General features: G+C 41.4%; 1 protein-coding gene across 1 annotated transcript in view; it reads left to right on the top strand.

The window, feature by feature from the left end:
• The window catches only part of LY75 (lymphocyte antigen 75), a 397,255-nt gene that overhangs the window by 219,638 nt on the left and 161,677 nt on the right, over positions 1-15,940 (top strand). Inside the window, exons 17-18 of the mRNA XM_029605582.1 lie at positions 10,555-10,590; positions 11,184-11,359. Coding sequence (XP_029461442.1) covers positions 10,555-10,590; positions 11,184-11,359 — 212 coding nt within the window. The remainder of the gene's footprint in view (positions 1-10,554; positions 10,591-11,183; positions 11,360-15,940) is intronic.

Genomic DNA, 15,940 nt, shown 5'->3' with positions numbered 1-15,940 from the left:
CCATTGACGCCCTCGAAGGGTGGGGCCACCGTAGAGGCCTTTGGACCACCGATGCCTCTCATTATCACCTCGACTACATCGAGCTCCACTGAACAGGCACCTGGGTCACCACTGAGCGCCCATATCACCCTGAGGCCATCGATCGTCCGGGCTCTTGGAAGCCCCTGTGAGACTCTGCAACCCTCGGGTGGCAAGGGTTTTTTGGCCTCTTACGGATTGAGTGCAGGATCAGCCATCTACTCGAGGCACCCTGGTACTCTGGTGCATCCATACACAGTGGTCCTGTGCCCTCAAAGCTCCTGGGTGGTGTCCACTACGGAGCAGTGAGAAACTCAGTGCTGTCCCTTCAGTCGATGATCCCAGCATTGGAGGTCCCACCGGGATGTGCACACCATCAATGTTAATGAGCGCTAGCGAGGTTCTCTTCAGCTGTATTGCTTGTGAGGCCTTCGAGCTTGCAGCATCTACACCCCCGGACAAATAAGTGAGCCAAAGGGAACTGCCATTGGCACTGGCGGTCATCAGTTCTTTTTGGCATCGGTGACCTCTGGGTAGGATGCAGGGCCTCTCCCTGCCTACGCGCATGGCTTCCTTGGTTGATGACTTCAGGTACTGGGCCCTGTTGGGGACCCCGGACGATTGATGTCCTTGGGCACCTGTGGTGCCGGGGATGGTGCTATATATCTTCGAACTGATTATAGTTCGGTTTAGCACAGTCAGGGCCCTGGGTGCAGAGTTATTGGGCACCCTGTGGTGGCTTTGCGTTGTTGAGTGCAAAAGCGTTGTGGGCCCTGTGGGCACTGTCACCACTCTGGACCAGTGGCTGCAGTTGGAGATCGTGGGACATGTCCACAGTACTCCATAAGCACCTTCAATTGCCATGGAGTTTGCTGCTGTCGTTCCCTGGGAGACTTGCAGGTGAGCCAGTTCCGACACAGTTTCGAGGGTCTGCCTCTCAAAGCGTTATCAGATACTGGAGGGGGCGACGACTTAGACCGCCACCCTCCACCATGCCTTACCCAGAGCATCAATGGTGATGGAGATGCTGATGTCACACTGTTCTCTCCACTCCACTGGAGTTACTGTGATAACGCACAGCTTGTGCAGTTGGGAAAGATAAGGCATCTGTTCCAAATGCTTCGGATGCTGGCAGGCGGCATTCTCCCTGTCTGTGCAGTCCTCAGCCCTAATAGTTCTGCCATCTTTCATCATGGTCTCAGCCTCAGCGTCAGTCTGCACTGCATAGTGCTGAGGAGTACTGGCAGAGGAGGCATCATCACAATCTCTGTGCTTGGACGCGAGGTGGCGTGTAGTCACAGACTCTGGCACGTGGTTTTCAGTCCTTGCTGGGGCATTGGATTTCTCCCGCAAGCATGGTGCTTAGGATCCTAGGTATGCCACCATCCGTAGATGGGTTACCACTACATGAGTGCAGCCCAGTGTGCTTTCTCAGTGGAGGGCTTCCAGTTGTCCTCTGCCGCTTGGGTGTTTGTGTGTGTGTGTGGGGGGGGGGGGGGGGGTTCCTCCGGGCGGTCACAACAGGTTGTGTTCCAGGTCTGTATTCCTGGTCAGATCCTGAGGAGAATGAACATCAAGAGAGTGGCTCAGAAATCCTCTCCTTTCTTAGCAGAGGAATGTATCTTTCAACCTCTACCATGTCTGACTTCCCTTTCTTGTATAACAGTCCGTTGTGCTCTGTCTCTAGAAAGTTTTTTTTTCTCTGATCTGCAGCCCAGATCCTCTGAATCGGTGCTTCTCCTTGGAGGCCAAGGCTTATCTTCAGCTGGGGCCCTTCTGGGGATTGCAGTGGTGACTTCCCCTATCCGAGGCTGCAGACCCAACCCTATACAATTTGGCAAATCTATTCATATGCTTCACTTAATCTAGACATCTCACACTGCCTTACCAGAATGGATCTTTATTCCCAATTTGGGTGCCATAGTCTATGCAAGTAGAGAGAGTTACTAAAGGGGTTCTGTCTGCATTGGCAGTCTGCTGTCTGGTTGCTTGCTACCAAGAGGGTGGCAGAAGTGCTATTCTGGTGGTTGCTGATACCCTATGGTAATATCTCTGCTACTGGCCCTGCCCATTTTGTTCATGCCTTGCTGTGTCCAGGTATCTTGGGATGCCAGTCTCGAATATGGCTCCCACCCATATTCAGCCCTAGGGGCAATTTCACATGGTACCTGGAGGAGGAGGGAAAATCTTTTGAAATCCTGGAGAAGCAATGCAGGAACATGGCAGCCATACACCAGGCATCACAGATCCTATGCTGGGGATGTCAAAAGCTTGTCTCATGTAGCTTTGGCAACCCTGCACTCAAGGATGTGGTTGTACTACCGCATGGTCTATGGATCCATCGTTTTCTCTCTGTGAGGTCCATTATTGCATATCTCATTGGCTATGAATCCTCATCTGTGAATCTGGCTGTTGATTTGGGCTCTGTTCTGCAGGTAGTTCGGCATGAGTTTGCTTCCCCTTATATACCATGTGCTATTCATCTATGTTGAGAAATGTGCTTGCTGGACCCCCTCTTGAGGTTGGTTAATTTAGAGATATCATACTCCCCTTCTGTTATTTATTACTGCAAGCCTGGCATAATAATCTTGCAAATTTTTGGAATCGGGCTTTGACAGGTGATTGGCTATATATGGCATGTGAATCGCATAGGTTGACTTTGAAGGGGCTGAACTATCTTGGCAGCAATGTGCGGTATGTTTACTGCATTACTTGTGGCTTACTAAGCTGAGTGGATGCAGGTGCATCAGTGAGTGCCAAACTACAATTATCCTCCTTGGGTTACAGAAGACCCATGCCGTCAAGAGTAATATGCAGTATCTTGAGGAATGATCATGGCATACCAAGTCGTGAACAAAAGCCTCAAGGGGATTTATAGCTGGAGGCATTTTCTGTGATTCACTGGTCTCTACTATGTTGGGGCATTGAAGCTGTAAAGCCCTTACTGCTTGTAGGCAGCGCTTAAGCTATTGGAATATGACTGCAGCTAGATTGGAGTGGAGCTTAAGGCAAGCGAGGTGTTGCTACCTTTGGGCTTGTAGCGGGGTCAGCCATGCCCTAAGGGTGCCCAGCAAGTGCTATTTTAAAGTTGTTCAAAGAATACCAAGTGGGTACTCCTGCTGCTACGTTGCACACAGCAGTTGCAATGTGAAAGCTGGTCAGGCAGTGAATACCAAGTGGGTATCTCCTGCCACTGTATATAGATGAGATATTTATTCAAATTTTTATATGCCTCATTCTTCAATGGGGTAAGTCGAAGCAATTACCAAAAGTATATACATAATAAAATATAAAACTTAAAAGGTTATCATTAAAACATAAAAAAGCATTAAATAATTCATATAACACAACAGAAAAAAATATAGCTGCAGGTTGCATCATTGTAGATAGAGAGGATCAAACAGACATTGGTTGCTTAAAAGTCAGTGCACATAGATAGGTCTTCAGTTTTTCCCTAAATATTTTGGGATTCGACAGAAGCCTTAATGAGTCTGGTAGGGAGTTCCAGAGACTGGGGCCTGCGACTGAGAAGGCACCCTTCCTAATAGATCCTAATAGATCTAACCTAGCCAGGAATTTCAAGAAAACCTTTATTCAATGAGCGGAGGTGGCATGTAGGTTGATATGTAGACTTGAACATAGTCAGATTGCTGATTTCTTATAAAAGAGGTTGTGAATAATTATAAGAATTTTATACTGAATGCAAAAAAAAAAAAACAGGAAGCCAGTGTAATGAATATGGTGCAGTATGGTCATAATGTTTATCATTTACAAGAATACATACAGCAGTATTTTGAACCAGTTGAAGTGAACATATGGCATTAGAAGGAAGCCCTAGATATAAGGCATTACAATAGTCTAGTCCTGTGTGAATAAGGGCTTGCAGTACTGTGCAGAAATCATGTGAATATTGTAATGGTTTAAGATGTTTCAGGAGATGGATTTTATAAAATAAAGTTTTTACTACAAAAGAGATGTTGTTGGACATAGGTCTGAGTCTAGAATGATTCCAAGATTACGGGCTTTCATCGTGATAGGAATAGTCAAAAGTAAGGTGAGTAGGACGACAATATAGAGATTGTAGAATAGTAGATATGTGCAAGATTTCAATTTTTGAAGGATTGCGTTTCAATTGATTATGAGCTGGTCAGATGTTTGATAAAATTAATATAGTGACTAACAAAAGATAGTGTGTGAGACTAGGAAATGCTATAGGGAATAAAGAACTGGATATCTGTGTAGATTTTGAAATCTACGCCTAAACCAACTAAAAGGTAACAGAGAGGAAGAAGATAACTGTTGAATAAAATGGCTGAAAGCAATGAAACTTGTCATGTGATGTTTGTTTTTCAATATGCTGAGGTTTGAAAACTGATGATATATGCAAGCCCTGATTTTTCATGGCTTAAACTTATGCAAGTTATTTTGTTAATTCACCTATTATGGTTTGTACTTTTGAATGAAGAAAACACCAATAAAGACAAAAATGTCTGAGCCCTGTGTTTCTCAGGAAACATGTTAGATGTGTAATCAGGTGTTTGGACCTGTGACTGCTCTAAATGGAGCACTGTTTTCAGTTTCATTACAATATATGTATTCCTTTTGAAAAAAGCAGGTTCATTCTTCTGACATAACTAAACTAGAATCGGGTGGAGGATGTAAAAACCAGAAACTCACCTGCACTTTAGTCACCACACTTCCTCATATGACGCTGTCAAAAAAGCACATGCATGGATCAACTTCATAGAGAACTATGGGGAAAAGAGAAAATGAAGCTTCAGAACTATGTTAAAAAGGGGTCATGAGTTTGCAAGTGTAATGCTCCTTGGTGTAGTATAGATCCTCAGCTCTGCAGTATGCAGTGCTATATCTTGAGCATGGTGGATCAGCTCAGAAATACAATCTTTGGACAAGAGGAACAATAATCGGCCCATACATGTGGAAAAACTTTCTTGGAACTCAAAAAAAAAAACCAAAAAACGAAGATTTTTTTCTGAGTATGTGCGGATGTTCTTACACGAGTCTCCTCCATCTAGTTTTTTTCACTTGCTTTGTCTCCTTTAGCTACTCTCAGGTTTTTTCATCTTTATTACGTTCTCTTTTTACATTATTTTTTGTGTTTTCTTTCACAAGACTCCAAAAAAAAGAATTTTTGTTACTTCAAGTTTTGACAGAATTGAGTTTGACTTAACCTCAGCTTTCTTCACAATGGCAGATGGTATACTTGACGTCAAAAGATGTCCCTGTTATTCTTACGTGGTAACTATTTTGGACCAGTAAGACCACTATGTTCATTGCTTAGGACCATCATTTGACATTCCTACCGCACTGCCTGCATCTGAATGTCGCCCAGGACCAGAAGATCCAGATGTTGCACACTTGAGGAATTCGAGTTCTTCTCAACCCTCTGAATCAGTGAAGAAGTAGGAATCTCCAGCTGCAGGGCCATCACCTAAAACAAAATAAGGCAAGGTCCTCATGCTACGTGCAACGACTGGGAAAAATGTTGGTGGAGATGCCATTTAAAGAAAAGGGTGAGTGCACTCTTTGGTACCAAAATATTCAGGAGCCAAGATAAGCTCAAATGATGCTGACAACACATTGGCGCATAGGAAAACACAATCAGCAAGCAAAGGTACCACAACTTTGTCAGTACCAAGATATAAATATCGGTGCCAATCAACTTACTTTACTCTGAATCCACTTCTTCTAAATATTCCATGCCAAATCTAGTTCAAGTATCAGATGGTTCATCTACTGGGATTCTTCCTTTCAAACAGGAGCATTATCCCGTTTGTGAGGAAAATGTGGATTGATTTTGTTAAACTATTTTACCAATATACTATATTCTTCACCTTTAGAGCTAATGTCTTCTATTAAAGTCAAAATCTGAAATTCAGTCCTCTAATCTGCCATAATGAAGTTGAGCAAAAAATCCTGTGAACTGACCTACAGAGTGTCTCAAGGCTCGCTTTCCTCCAAGGATAGAACAACCTCAGAGGAACCCATCTATAATGTTGCAGACTCCCAAGAAAGAGTTACAATCACAGTATAATTCTGTCATACCATTCTGATGAAGACTCCACTGGTCTTCCATAAAACCTCTCTCCACAGCCTCCCAGAAGTACATCTCTGCCGGAGGGTATATCATATCTTGCTTTTACCCAAAAAATGGGAACACAGATTCCATTTACTCTACCAGAGGAGTCAAAACCAAGAGATGATATTTTAGATATACTAAATATGTTCTATCCCCAAACAAGGAATAGCTATCCCAATTCATAGAGTACTACAAGAACTACAAACTAGAATATGGCAATCACCCTTGACTACATTACCAGTACAAAGAAGACTGGATCTAGCTTATCCTGGACATCAAAAAGTACAATTTCCCCATAAATCTGTAGTAGTGAAATCAGCCATGAAAAAAGTAAAGAAGTTGAAAACATGCTAGTACCCCTTCGGGAAAGATACTACCCTATTAGATACTATAGTGTAAAAAGATTTTTCAATCAGGTATGCTAACATCTAGAATAGCTGTATATCAGCTAGGACCTTCAAATCTACTCGGAGGTCAGTTTTATCCAACAACCTCAATTTTAAATAAAGGTAAGTACAGATGCTTCCAGTCAAGGATAGGCAACTCATCTGGACACCCTTGTTCTCAAGGAATTTGGCCTCCACAGGAAAGATTACCCCACAGAAATCTAGAGATAAGAGTAATCGTCAATGCTTCAAAAGTATTAATTCCTTGGCTAAAGGGGAAAATGGTTTTGATCCAAATAAGGATACTCTATAACAAACAAGGAGGCTCTGTCAGTCTTGATCAAGAGGCATGTAAAAAATGAAAATTTGCCCCAAAAATATAGTTGACAGTGATCTGTCTCCCTGGAATATAGAACCAGACAGTGGACATGCTAAGTTACCAACTGCAACTACATGAATGGTCATGGGGCTATTAGATAGCACAGGAGCTTTTTCAGCAGACTGTTCTGTTTTCAGTGCCATTCAACAAGAAAATTCCTACTTAATACTCCAGAAAGCAAGCAAGGACATTCCAGCAATGGATGCTTTTTCAATCCAATAGAATCAAAGCTGGATTTATACTTTCCTTCTGATTCCATTAATATTGTAAACAATTCAAAAGCTACATAGAGAGAAGGAGCCGATGATTTTGATAGCCCCTATTGGCCACACTAAGTCTGGTTTCCATGGCTTCAATGCTTAGCTTGTCCAACAACCAATAAAATTGAAAACATTCCCATCCCTGATAACTCAACACAAAGGGAATATTCTCCATTCCAGCCTTCAGCCTTGTAGCACTGACTGCATGGATGTTGAAGGTCACCTAATATCTTCTATGCAATTGCCTTCTGAAGTGACAAACTATTATAATATCAAGAAAATACTAGCAAATCTTACAACTTTAAATGGAGATGTTCTATCTGGTGTTCGAGTCAGTCAGAACCCCCATATTTCAGTATCTCTTAAGCGTATCTGCTACAGTAGCATACCATGAAAATGCAACAGAAATTCTTACATCCCAGCAATCTACAATTGCCAGGTTTATGAAAGGCCTAACTCATCTAAAACCCATTAAGAATTCTCCTACACCTTGGGACCTAAAAATAGTTCTTGCTTAGCTCATAAAATCTCCTTTTGAGCCTTTAGGAAAGGCAAATCTGAAATTCCTTTCCTGGAAGGTTTTGTTTTTGATGGCTGTAAATCCAGCCCAAAGAGTAAGTGAGTTGCAAACACTCATCTCATATTCTTTTTTTACCCAGTTTTTCTACAACTGGGTAGTTTTAAAAATTAACCTTAAATTGTTGCTCCATTTCACTTAAGTCAATCCATTATACTACCGATGGTTTTTTCTGAGACCATACACAACTAAGAATAGACATACGTCATACCCTGGATTTCAGAAGACATTTACTGTTCTATTTGGAAAAGACAAGATTTTACAGGAAGTATTCACAACTGTTTATCTTCTTCAACCCCAGTTACAAAAAGAACTGGATTTCTGATTCATCACTTATTGCTGTGCTCATTCAGGACAACTTCAATGTAAAGTCATAAAGTCAGAGCTCTAACTCAATAGAACTGTGTAGATATGATGTATAATCAACTGTTGTTACTCAATAAACATCATATTTGAAAGCTACATATAGCTACCACCGTGTAGTCTATATTTAATAGGGTGAGGAAACCTCATAGAAATGGCGGGTTTCTTATGTGGTGGCCCGCAGGTTACCAACTCTGCAGCTTTTACAGTCACTAGCGGAACTTAGACTGTAATTTCCAGCTTATAATCATCGGTTTCCCCACTTGGATGTCATTAGAGAACACTTTTTTAAGGATTTTTTAGTTTTATAATAACTTTTAGGCAGTAATAAAGAACTTTTCGTAGCAGGACTTGAACAGCAATTGAAACCGCACAGCCTGACACAGCTCGTGTTCTTTAGGCTTCATCAAGGGCAATAAAGTGCAGTGTCTACAATGAGAAAACAAAGTGCCATGGGCATAAGGGTTAATTTCAAAAGTTACCTTATCTCGCTCCCTGGATAATACATACATTTCTGATATCTGCCAAATTACATATTCTGCTACTCGGTCTCAGCTTATAGCGAACAACTGGATGCGCCATTTTTTTGACCATTTAAACTATTTACTGATTTGAAAAGGAACCAATCAAAGAGCAGGACTAAGTAAACGGAGAGCCAATCAGACATTATATCAACGAGGACCATTCAACACTGTCATTCAAGCCTTGCAGTGATTGTGATGCGAGCATGAAGATCCACCACTGCTCGTGATAGCTAAGGACATAGTTGAGATCACCTCCGCGTTGACTTTTAACAACTTTTCCTAACACAGTCCATTTTAGTTGATCAAAGGTGTGGTTGGCATCGATACAATGGCTTACAATTGAAGCTTCCAAATTCCCTGTATTTACACGGCTCCTATGCTCATGGAGATGTGTTTTAATTTGCCTACTAGTCCAGCCCACATAAATTAAACGACAGGGGCATTGGATCAAGTAGACTACATACGTAGACTCGCATGTTGATTCATGTTTTTTTCTATACTTATTTCCAGTAATGGGATGTTGCCAAACATTTCCCTCTATGGTATTAATGCACATATCACATTTACCACACTGACTATGAGTGCCTTGCATCTGGGGTTGAACGTTCTGTGTGAGTGAAGCATGTACCACTTGATTGCGGATGTTTTTACTACGTTGATAAGAAAACAATGGGAGTTCTGCAAAAATTGAATGGAGCTGTAAAACATGCCAATGTCTCTTAATGCTATCTACAATCAGATATGATTTGTCAGTATGTGACAAGATGCAGATATCTGCTGTAACGGGTTGCTTAGCCTGATATTGTAATAAAGCTGTACGTGGAGAATACATAAATTCAGAGCTGGCACAGCCTCCTTAGCCTATCTTCATTCTGCATCTATAAAAGATATTTACAATGCTATCCACTCATAGTCTGTCCTTAGCTTCACAACTCATTACTGCCTAGACAATGCTTCATGTAAGGATAGCAATTTTGCTAAGCAGTTCTCAAAAGTTAATTCCTTCAACTTTCTTACCAGCCTTTATAATCATTCAGACTGTATGTTTTCACCACTGATGTAAGAGCATAATTAAAACTTTCATGCAGCCTTTCGATTGAGAGTCCCTACTTTTGTGGATTAATATTGTCCTGCTTGTCCACAGAAAAAACAAATTTACTTGCCTATAAGGTGTTTTCTATAAAACTGCAGGACAAATCAGCCACACAGTCCAACCACTTTCCCTTAGAGTTGAAGGTTAGCTTGTTAAAAAGACTGAGGAGACTTGTGTGGCCGTGGCAACAGCTGCCTCGAAACACCCTCGCATGTTTAGAAAAACCTTCCAGGTTTTGTGTGGGGTTTTTTTAGCTCTGAGTTTTTCCATCTTGATGCCGTTGGATGACATTGCCTACTTGTGTAGCTGATTTTGTCCTGCTGTCCACAGAGAACACTTGTTACCAGAAAGCATCTGTGCTTTTATATTTTTTACCCTTGGAGCTGTTCTGTGGCTTTTATTTGAGTTTGATTAGTTGGTCCCATAGATGCAAAAGTCTATGGGGTTAATCTTTTAAAGAACCCACACAGTTGCAAACTATGCATGTGCTTTTAAAGTACTTTCTGTGAATTTTCAAAGAGAATACCCACATTGTTTCTCCTTAAAAATTAACTAGAGCAAAGTATGCACATACTTCGCACCTGCTATTTGTGCAGGAGGCTGAGGATAGCAAAATAAAGCACATACATTTGAAAATTGAATGTACCTCCCCTGATCTAAAGATGCATACATTAATGGTAAGTACATTTATCTTCATAAAATAGCATAATCTCCAGGCTCATAGCTGTGCACATTTTGGTCACCATGAGTTGCTATTTCACTATGTTGTTCCAGTTATGACTCCATCTCAAGTAAAACTAAGAAAAATACCTCTGTGTACCTTTTACATTTTCTGTCTCTTTGTTTATATACAGATACCAAACTAAAGACACCAGATTGGTATTTACCTGGTAAGTGTCTCTTGTATGGTAATAGTTGCAATACTTTTGAATTACCTCTGTGTATTTTAAGTTGTTCAAACCTACTTTTGAAAATTCACAGGCTCATCGCATACTAAAACCTAAGGAGGTCAATGTTCAGAGGCTTTGTTTGGGTAACTTTGTGAGTTACCCGGACAAAAGCAGAGATTTGAAAATGTCCCCACACACCCTAGCTATATCTGGACAAAATTTACCTGACCACAAAAACGTCACTAGTGTGGTTCACTTTGTCCAGGTAGTGCCGATATTCCATGCTACCCAGACAAAGTTAGCCAGATAAGTCTGGTTGGAATAATACCTGTCCTAAAGTCTTCCAGATAACTTTATCTGGGTATATTCATCAGACATGTTGTGCTGAATATCTAGGTAAAAGTTACTCAGGTAATTTTTCCACTTGCTAGACTATCTGTATACCACAAAGCCAAGATTCAGCAGTTTTTATTTTTCAATGGACACAATTTTGATGAAAGTAGTATTCAATTTTAAGTGATTTATGTGTTATTACATTGCTATGAACTTTTCCTTCAGTTTCAGAATATATTACTGTTTTTGTTTTTTCTTAGATGGAGATGGTATTCATGGATCTTCAGTTATAATTGAGGGAGAAGAATTTTGGTTTGTGTCCAATAAAAATATGAGCTATCAAGAAGCAGCTCTGTATTGTGCCAGCAATGGCAGTGAACTAGCATCGGTGGAGTCTTATACAGCATTACAGGCCATCAAAGTTAAATTACAAAATGTAATACAATCATCATTTTATATGCTACTGATGGTAGTTCAGCTGAAAAATATTCATTTCAGTTCTAATCTGTGTTGAATGTTTAGTGAACTTTGCTCCTGCATTGAAGCCAGTGGAATGTACATGCAGCAGCCAGCAGATGTAGGAAGCTTTGGGCTCCAAATCTTTCTGTGCCTCTGTCTCTTCTCTGCATTTCCCCCTCTGCTGCGCATTTTCTTCTTCTCCATTTGGCTAGCTGTGCTTGGGGAAACAAACAAACAAAAAAAAAAAAGCAGCAGTGGCATTACTAAGGCAGGTGCGACTTAGACTACAGGCACCTCCTGAACCAGCAGCATTAGCGAATCTCCTCGGGAGCAGGTGGATTCAGGCCAGTTGAATCTTGCATGCAGCACTGATGCTTCTTCCATTATCAGCAGAGTTGTACACATGCTTCCACTGCAGTTGGGAGAGGCACGGGCGCCATTTTGTTTTTGTTGCACTGCTTATATCTGTAATGTTGACGGGCAGCAAATGTGGGAACAGGCTTCCCGTTTGTGTAGCCTGCTATATGTGGCCAGTCTAGCCCTCTCTTCCCCTTGGTCTGTGCCAAAAATGGGAGGCTTGAGGGGAATTGCCACCAATAGATTTTACTACTGCAGGGGCTTCTCTTCCAGAATGGAGAGGCCAGCAAAACAAGACAACCAAGGAAGGGAGGAGCCTCTGGAGTTTCCCCATGAGGGGGAGGGGCTCTCCCCTCCCCCACCCTGTTGCCTATTTCTACAGGAGCTGAGGGCTCGGGATCTGAGATTGCTTTGTCTAATCCTATGATATCAGGAGTGGATCTGTTGTCATTTTCTTGGGTGGACGTTTTTGCAGAGCCCAAGAAGTGCGGTGTCCGAGGTCAAGAGAAAAAAATTCAGCTGATAGCCTCCTGAGGGGCAAGAAATGTTCAAATCTTCCTTCTCCCCTCTGAGGCGTGTCAAGCACTGGGGCAGTAGGGGTGAAGTGGTAGAAGAGAAGGATTACGCTCTCTTTTAGAACTCCTCTGCCTCTTCTCTGGGTGAATTAGGAGAAGTAGCCTTGGAGGAAGGTGAGATACTCCCGGATATGGAGCAGCACAGAACTATACTGTAGTTATTCCACCGGGACACGTTGCCAGGCTTGTCCCAAATGCTGAAGGTGCTGGGAATGGAGGCAATCAAGCTGGATGTGACAAAATTGCAGAAAAAAGACCCTATTATGTTCAGTTTATGGAAGGTGTTCTGTTTCTTTCCTCTTCATAAAGCAGTTCAGGAGCTGATTGATTTGGAGTGGAGCATGCCAGAGGAAAATTTTAAGGGGGGAGGTAGGCCCTTACTGGGAATTTACCCCCCTGGACCTTAAGGAGAGAGAGAAACTTTGGTTCCAAAAGTGGCATGTGCTGTCACCAAGAGAATCACGATTCCAATGTAAAGTAGAGCGGATTTGAAAGATGCTCAGGTTAGAAAAATTGAGGATATCCTGAAGCAAACCTACAAGTCAATGGCCATGAATTTGCAGGTGTCTGCTTGCTGCTGCAGGGTAGAGCGAGCAAGTTTGTTTGATCCAGGATACCCAGGAGATACTGGGAGAAGATGGACCTTATTTAAGCCAAGAGTGGCTTTTTCCACAGATGCAGGTTATGATTTGACATGCACAGTGGCTCAAGGAGTGATGCCAGTCCCTGGACTGGACTGGACTGGACTGCATAAGTGTCCTCTGGACCCGAAGTATGGTAACGCCATCTTCACGGATAAAAACATCCTTCTGAACAGCTTGATCTTTAAAGCACGGTAGCGCTACCAGCAAGTAAGGGAAGTACCGTCTCATATCTATTTTACCATATAAAAAAATAAGAAAAATACAGGAAAACTCGTTGGTTAATAATAAAAATAGGACTTGAATGGACCGATGATTAAATGTGACCCGGTGCAGTTTAGATTCAGGCTTACTGCCTACAAACCGTGGGTGTTATGATGGTCCCACAGATATAAATAAATAAATGCACAAGAAAAGAAAAAGATTGTAATTTGCAACGTATTGGTTTTGAGATTTCAATTACCCCAATATTGACTGGGTAAATGTAACATCAGGACTTGCTAGAGACATAAAGTTCCTGGATGTAATAAATGATTGCTTCATGGAGCAATTGGTTCAGGTACCAACAAGAGAGGGAGCTATTTTAGATTTAATTCTTAGTGGAACGCAGGATTTGGTGAGAGAGGTAACGGTGGTGGGGCCACTTGGCAACAGTGATCATAACATGATCAAATTTAAACTAATAACTGGAAGGGAGACAACAAGTAAATCTGCAGCTCTAACACTAAACTTTCAAAAGGGAAACTTTGATAAAATGAGGAAAATAGAAAAAAACTGAAAGGTGCAGCTGCAAAGGTTAAAAGTGTTCAACAGGATTGGACATTGTTTAAAAATACAATCCGAGATGCGCAGTCCGTATGAATACCTGTATAAAAAAAAAAAAAAAGAGCACAAAATAAATAAATAAATAAATAAATAATAAATGTATTCCACGCATTAAGAAAGGTGGAAGGAAGGCAAAATGATTACTGTCATGGTTAAAAGGTGAGGTGAAAGAGGCTATTTTAGCCAAAAAAAACATCCTTCAGAAATTGGAAGAAGGATCCATCTGAAGAAAATAGGATAAAACATAAGCATTGTCAAGTTAAGTGTAAAACATTGATAAGACAGGCGAAAAGAGAATTTGAAATGAAATTGGCCATAGAGGCAAAAACTCATAATAAAATCTTTTTTATATATAGCCAAAGCAAGAAACCTGTGAGGGAGTCGGTTGGACCATTAGATGACGAGGGGTTAAAGGGGCTCTTAGGGAAGATAAGGCCATTGCAGAAAGAGTAAATGAATTCTTTGCTTCCGTATTTACTAATGAGGATGTTGGGGAGATACCAGTTCCGGAGATGGTTTTCAGCGGTGATGAGTCAGACAAACTGAACGAAATCACTGTGAACCTAGAAGATGTAGTAGGCCAGATTGACGAACTAAAGAGTAGCAAATCACCTGGACCGGATGGTATGCATCCTAGGGTACTGAAGGAACTCAAAAATGAAATTTCTGATCTATTAGTTAAAATTTGTAACTTATCATTAAAATCATCCATTGTATCTGAAAACTGGTGGGTGGCCAATGTAACCCCAATATTTAAAAAAGGCTCCAGGGGTGATTCGGGTAACTATACACCAGTGAGCCTGACTTCAGTGCCCTGAAAAATAGTGGAAACTATTTTCAAGATCAAAATCGTAGAGCATATAGAAAGACATGATTTAATGGAACACAGTCAACATGGATTTACCTAAGGGAAGTCTTGCCTAACAAATCTGCTTCCTTTTTTTTGAAGGGGTTAATAAACATGTGGATAAAGGTGAACCGGTAGATGTAGTGTATTTGGATTTTCAGAAGGCGTTTGACAAAGTCCCTCATGAGAGGCTTCTTCGAAAACTAAAAAGTCATGGGATAGGAGGCGATGTCCTTTCGTGGATTACAAACTGGTTAAAAGACAGGAAACAGAGAGTAGGATTAAATGGTCAATTTTCTCAGTGGAAAAGGGTAAACAGTGGAGTGCCTCAGGGATCTGTACTTGGACCAGTGCTTTTCAATATATATATAAATGATCTGGAAAGGAATATGACGAGTGAGGTTATCAGATTTGCGGATGATACAAAATTATTCAGAGTAGTTAAATCATCAAGCAGACTGTGATATATTACAGGAGGACCTTGCAAGACTGGAAGATTGGGCATCCAAATGGCGGATGAAATTTAATGTGGACAAGTGCAAGGTGTTGCATATAGGGAAAAATAACCCTTGCTGTAGTTAAAATGTTAGGTTCCATATTAGGAGCTACCACCCAGGAAAAAGATCTAGGCATCATAGTGGATAATACTTTAAAATCGTCGGCTCAGTGTGCTGCAGCAGTCAAAAAAGCAAACAGAATGTTAGGAATTATTAGGAATTATTAGGAAGGGAATGGTTAATAGAACGGAAAATGTCATAATGCCTCTATATCGCTCCATGGTGAGACCGCATCTTGAACACTGTGTACAATTCTGGTCGCCGCATCTCAAAAAAGATATAGTTGCGATGGAGAAGGTACAGAGAAGGGCAACCAAAATGATATAGGGGAGCTGTTCCATCCCCTTTGAGGAAAGGCTGAAGAGGTTAGGGCTGTTCAGCTTGGAGAAGATACGGCTGAGGGGGGATATGATAGAGGTCTTTAAGATCATGAGAGATCTTGAAAAGGTAGATGTGACTCGGTTATTAACCTTTCGAATAATAGAAGGACTAGGGGGCATTCCATGAAGTTAGCAAATAGCACATTTAAAACTAATCGGAGAAAATTCTTTTTCACTCAACGCACAATAAATCTCTGGAATTTGTTGCCAGAGGATGTGGTTAGTGTAGTTAGTGTAGCTGGGTTCAAAAAAGGTTTGGATAACTTCTTGTAAATGTAAATGTACGTACCAGGATCAGTCCAGACAGTGGGTTGTTACCCCCCCCCCCCCCCCCCACCTTCCAGCAGATGGAGTCAGAGCAAAAACTGAGAGGGCG

This window comes from Rhinatrema bivittatum, chromosome 6 (genome assembly GCF_901001135.1).
Source record: "Rhinatrema bivittatum chromosome 6, aRhiBiv1.1, whole genome shotgun sequence".
In the NCBI taxonomy this organism is placed as follows: Eukaryota; Metazoa; Chordata; class Amphibia; order Gymnophiona; family Rhinatrematidae; genus Rhinatrema; species Rhinatrema bivittatum.
The sequence above is the reverse complement of the archived record's forward strand: the minus strand, read 5'-3'. Positions and strand labels throughout refer to the sequence as shown.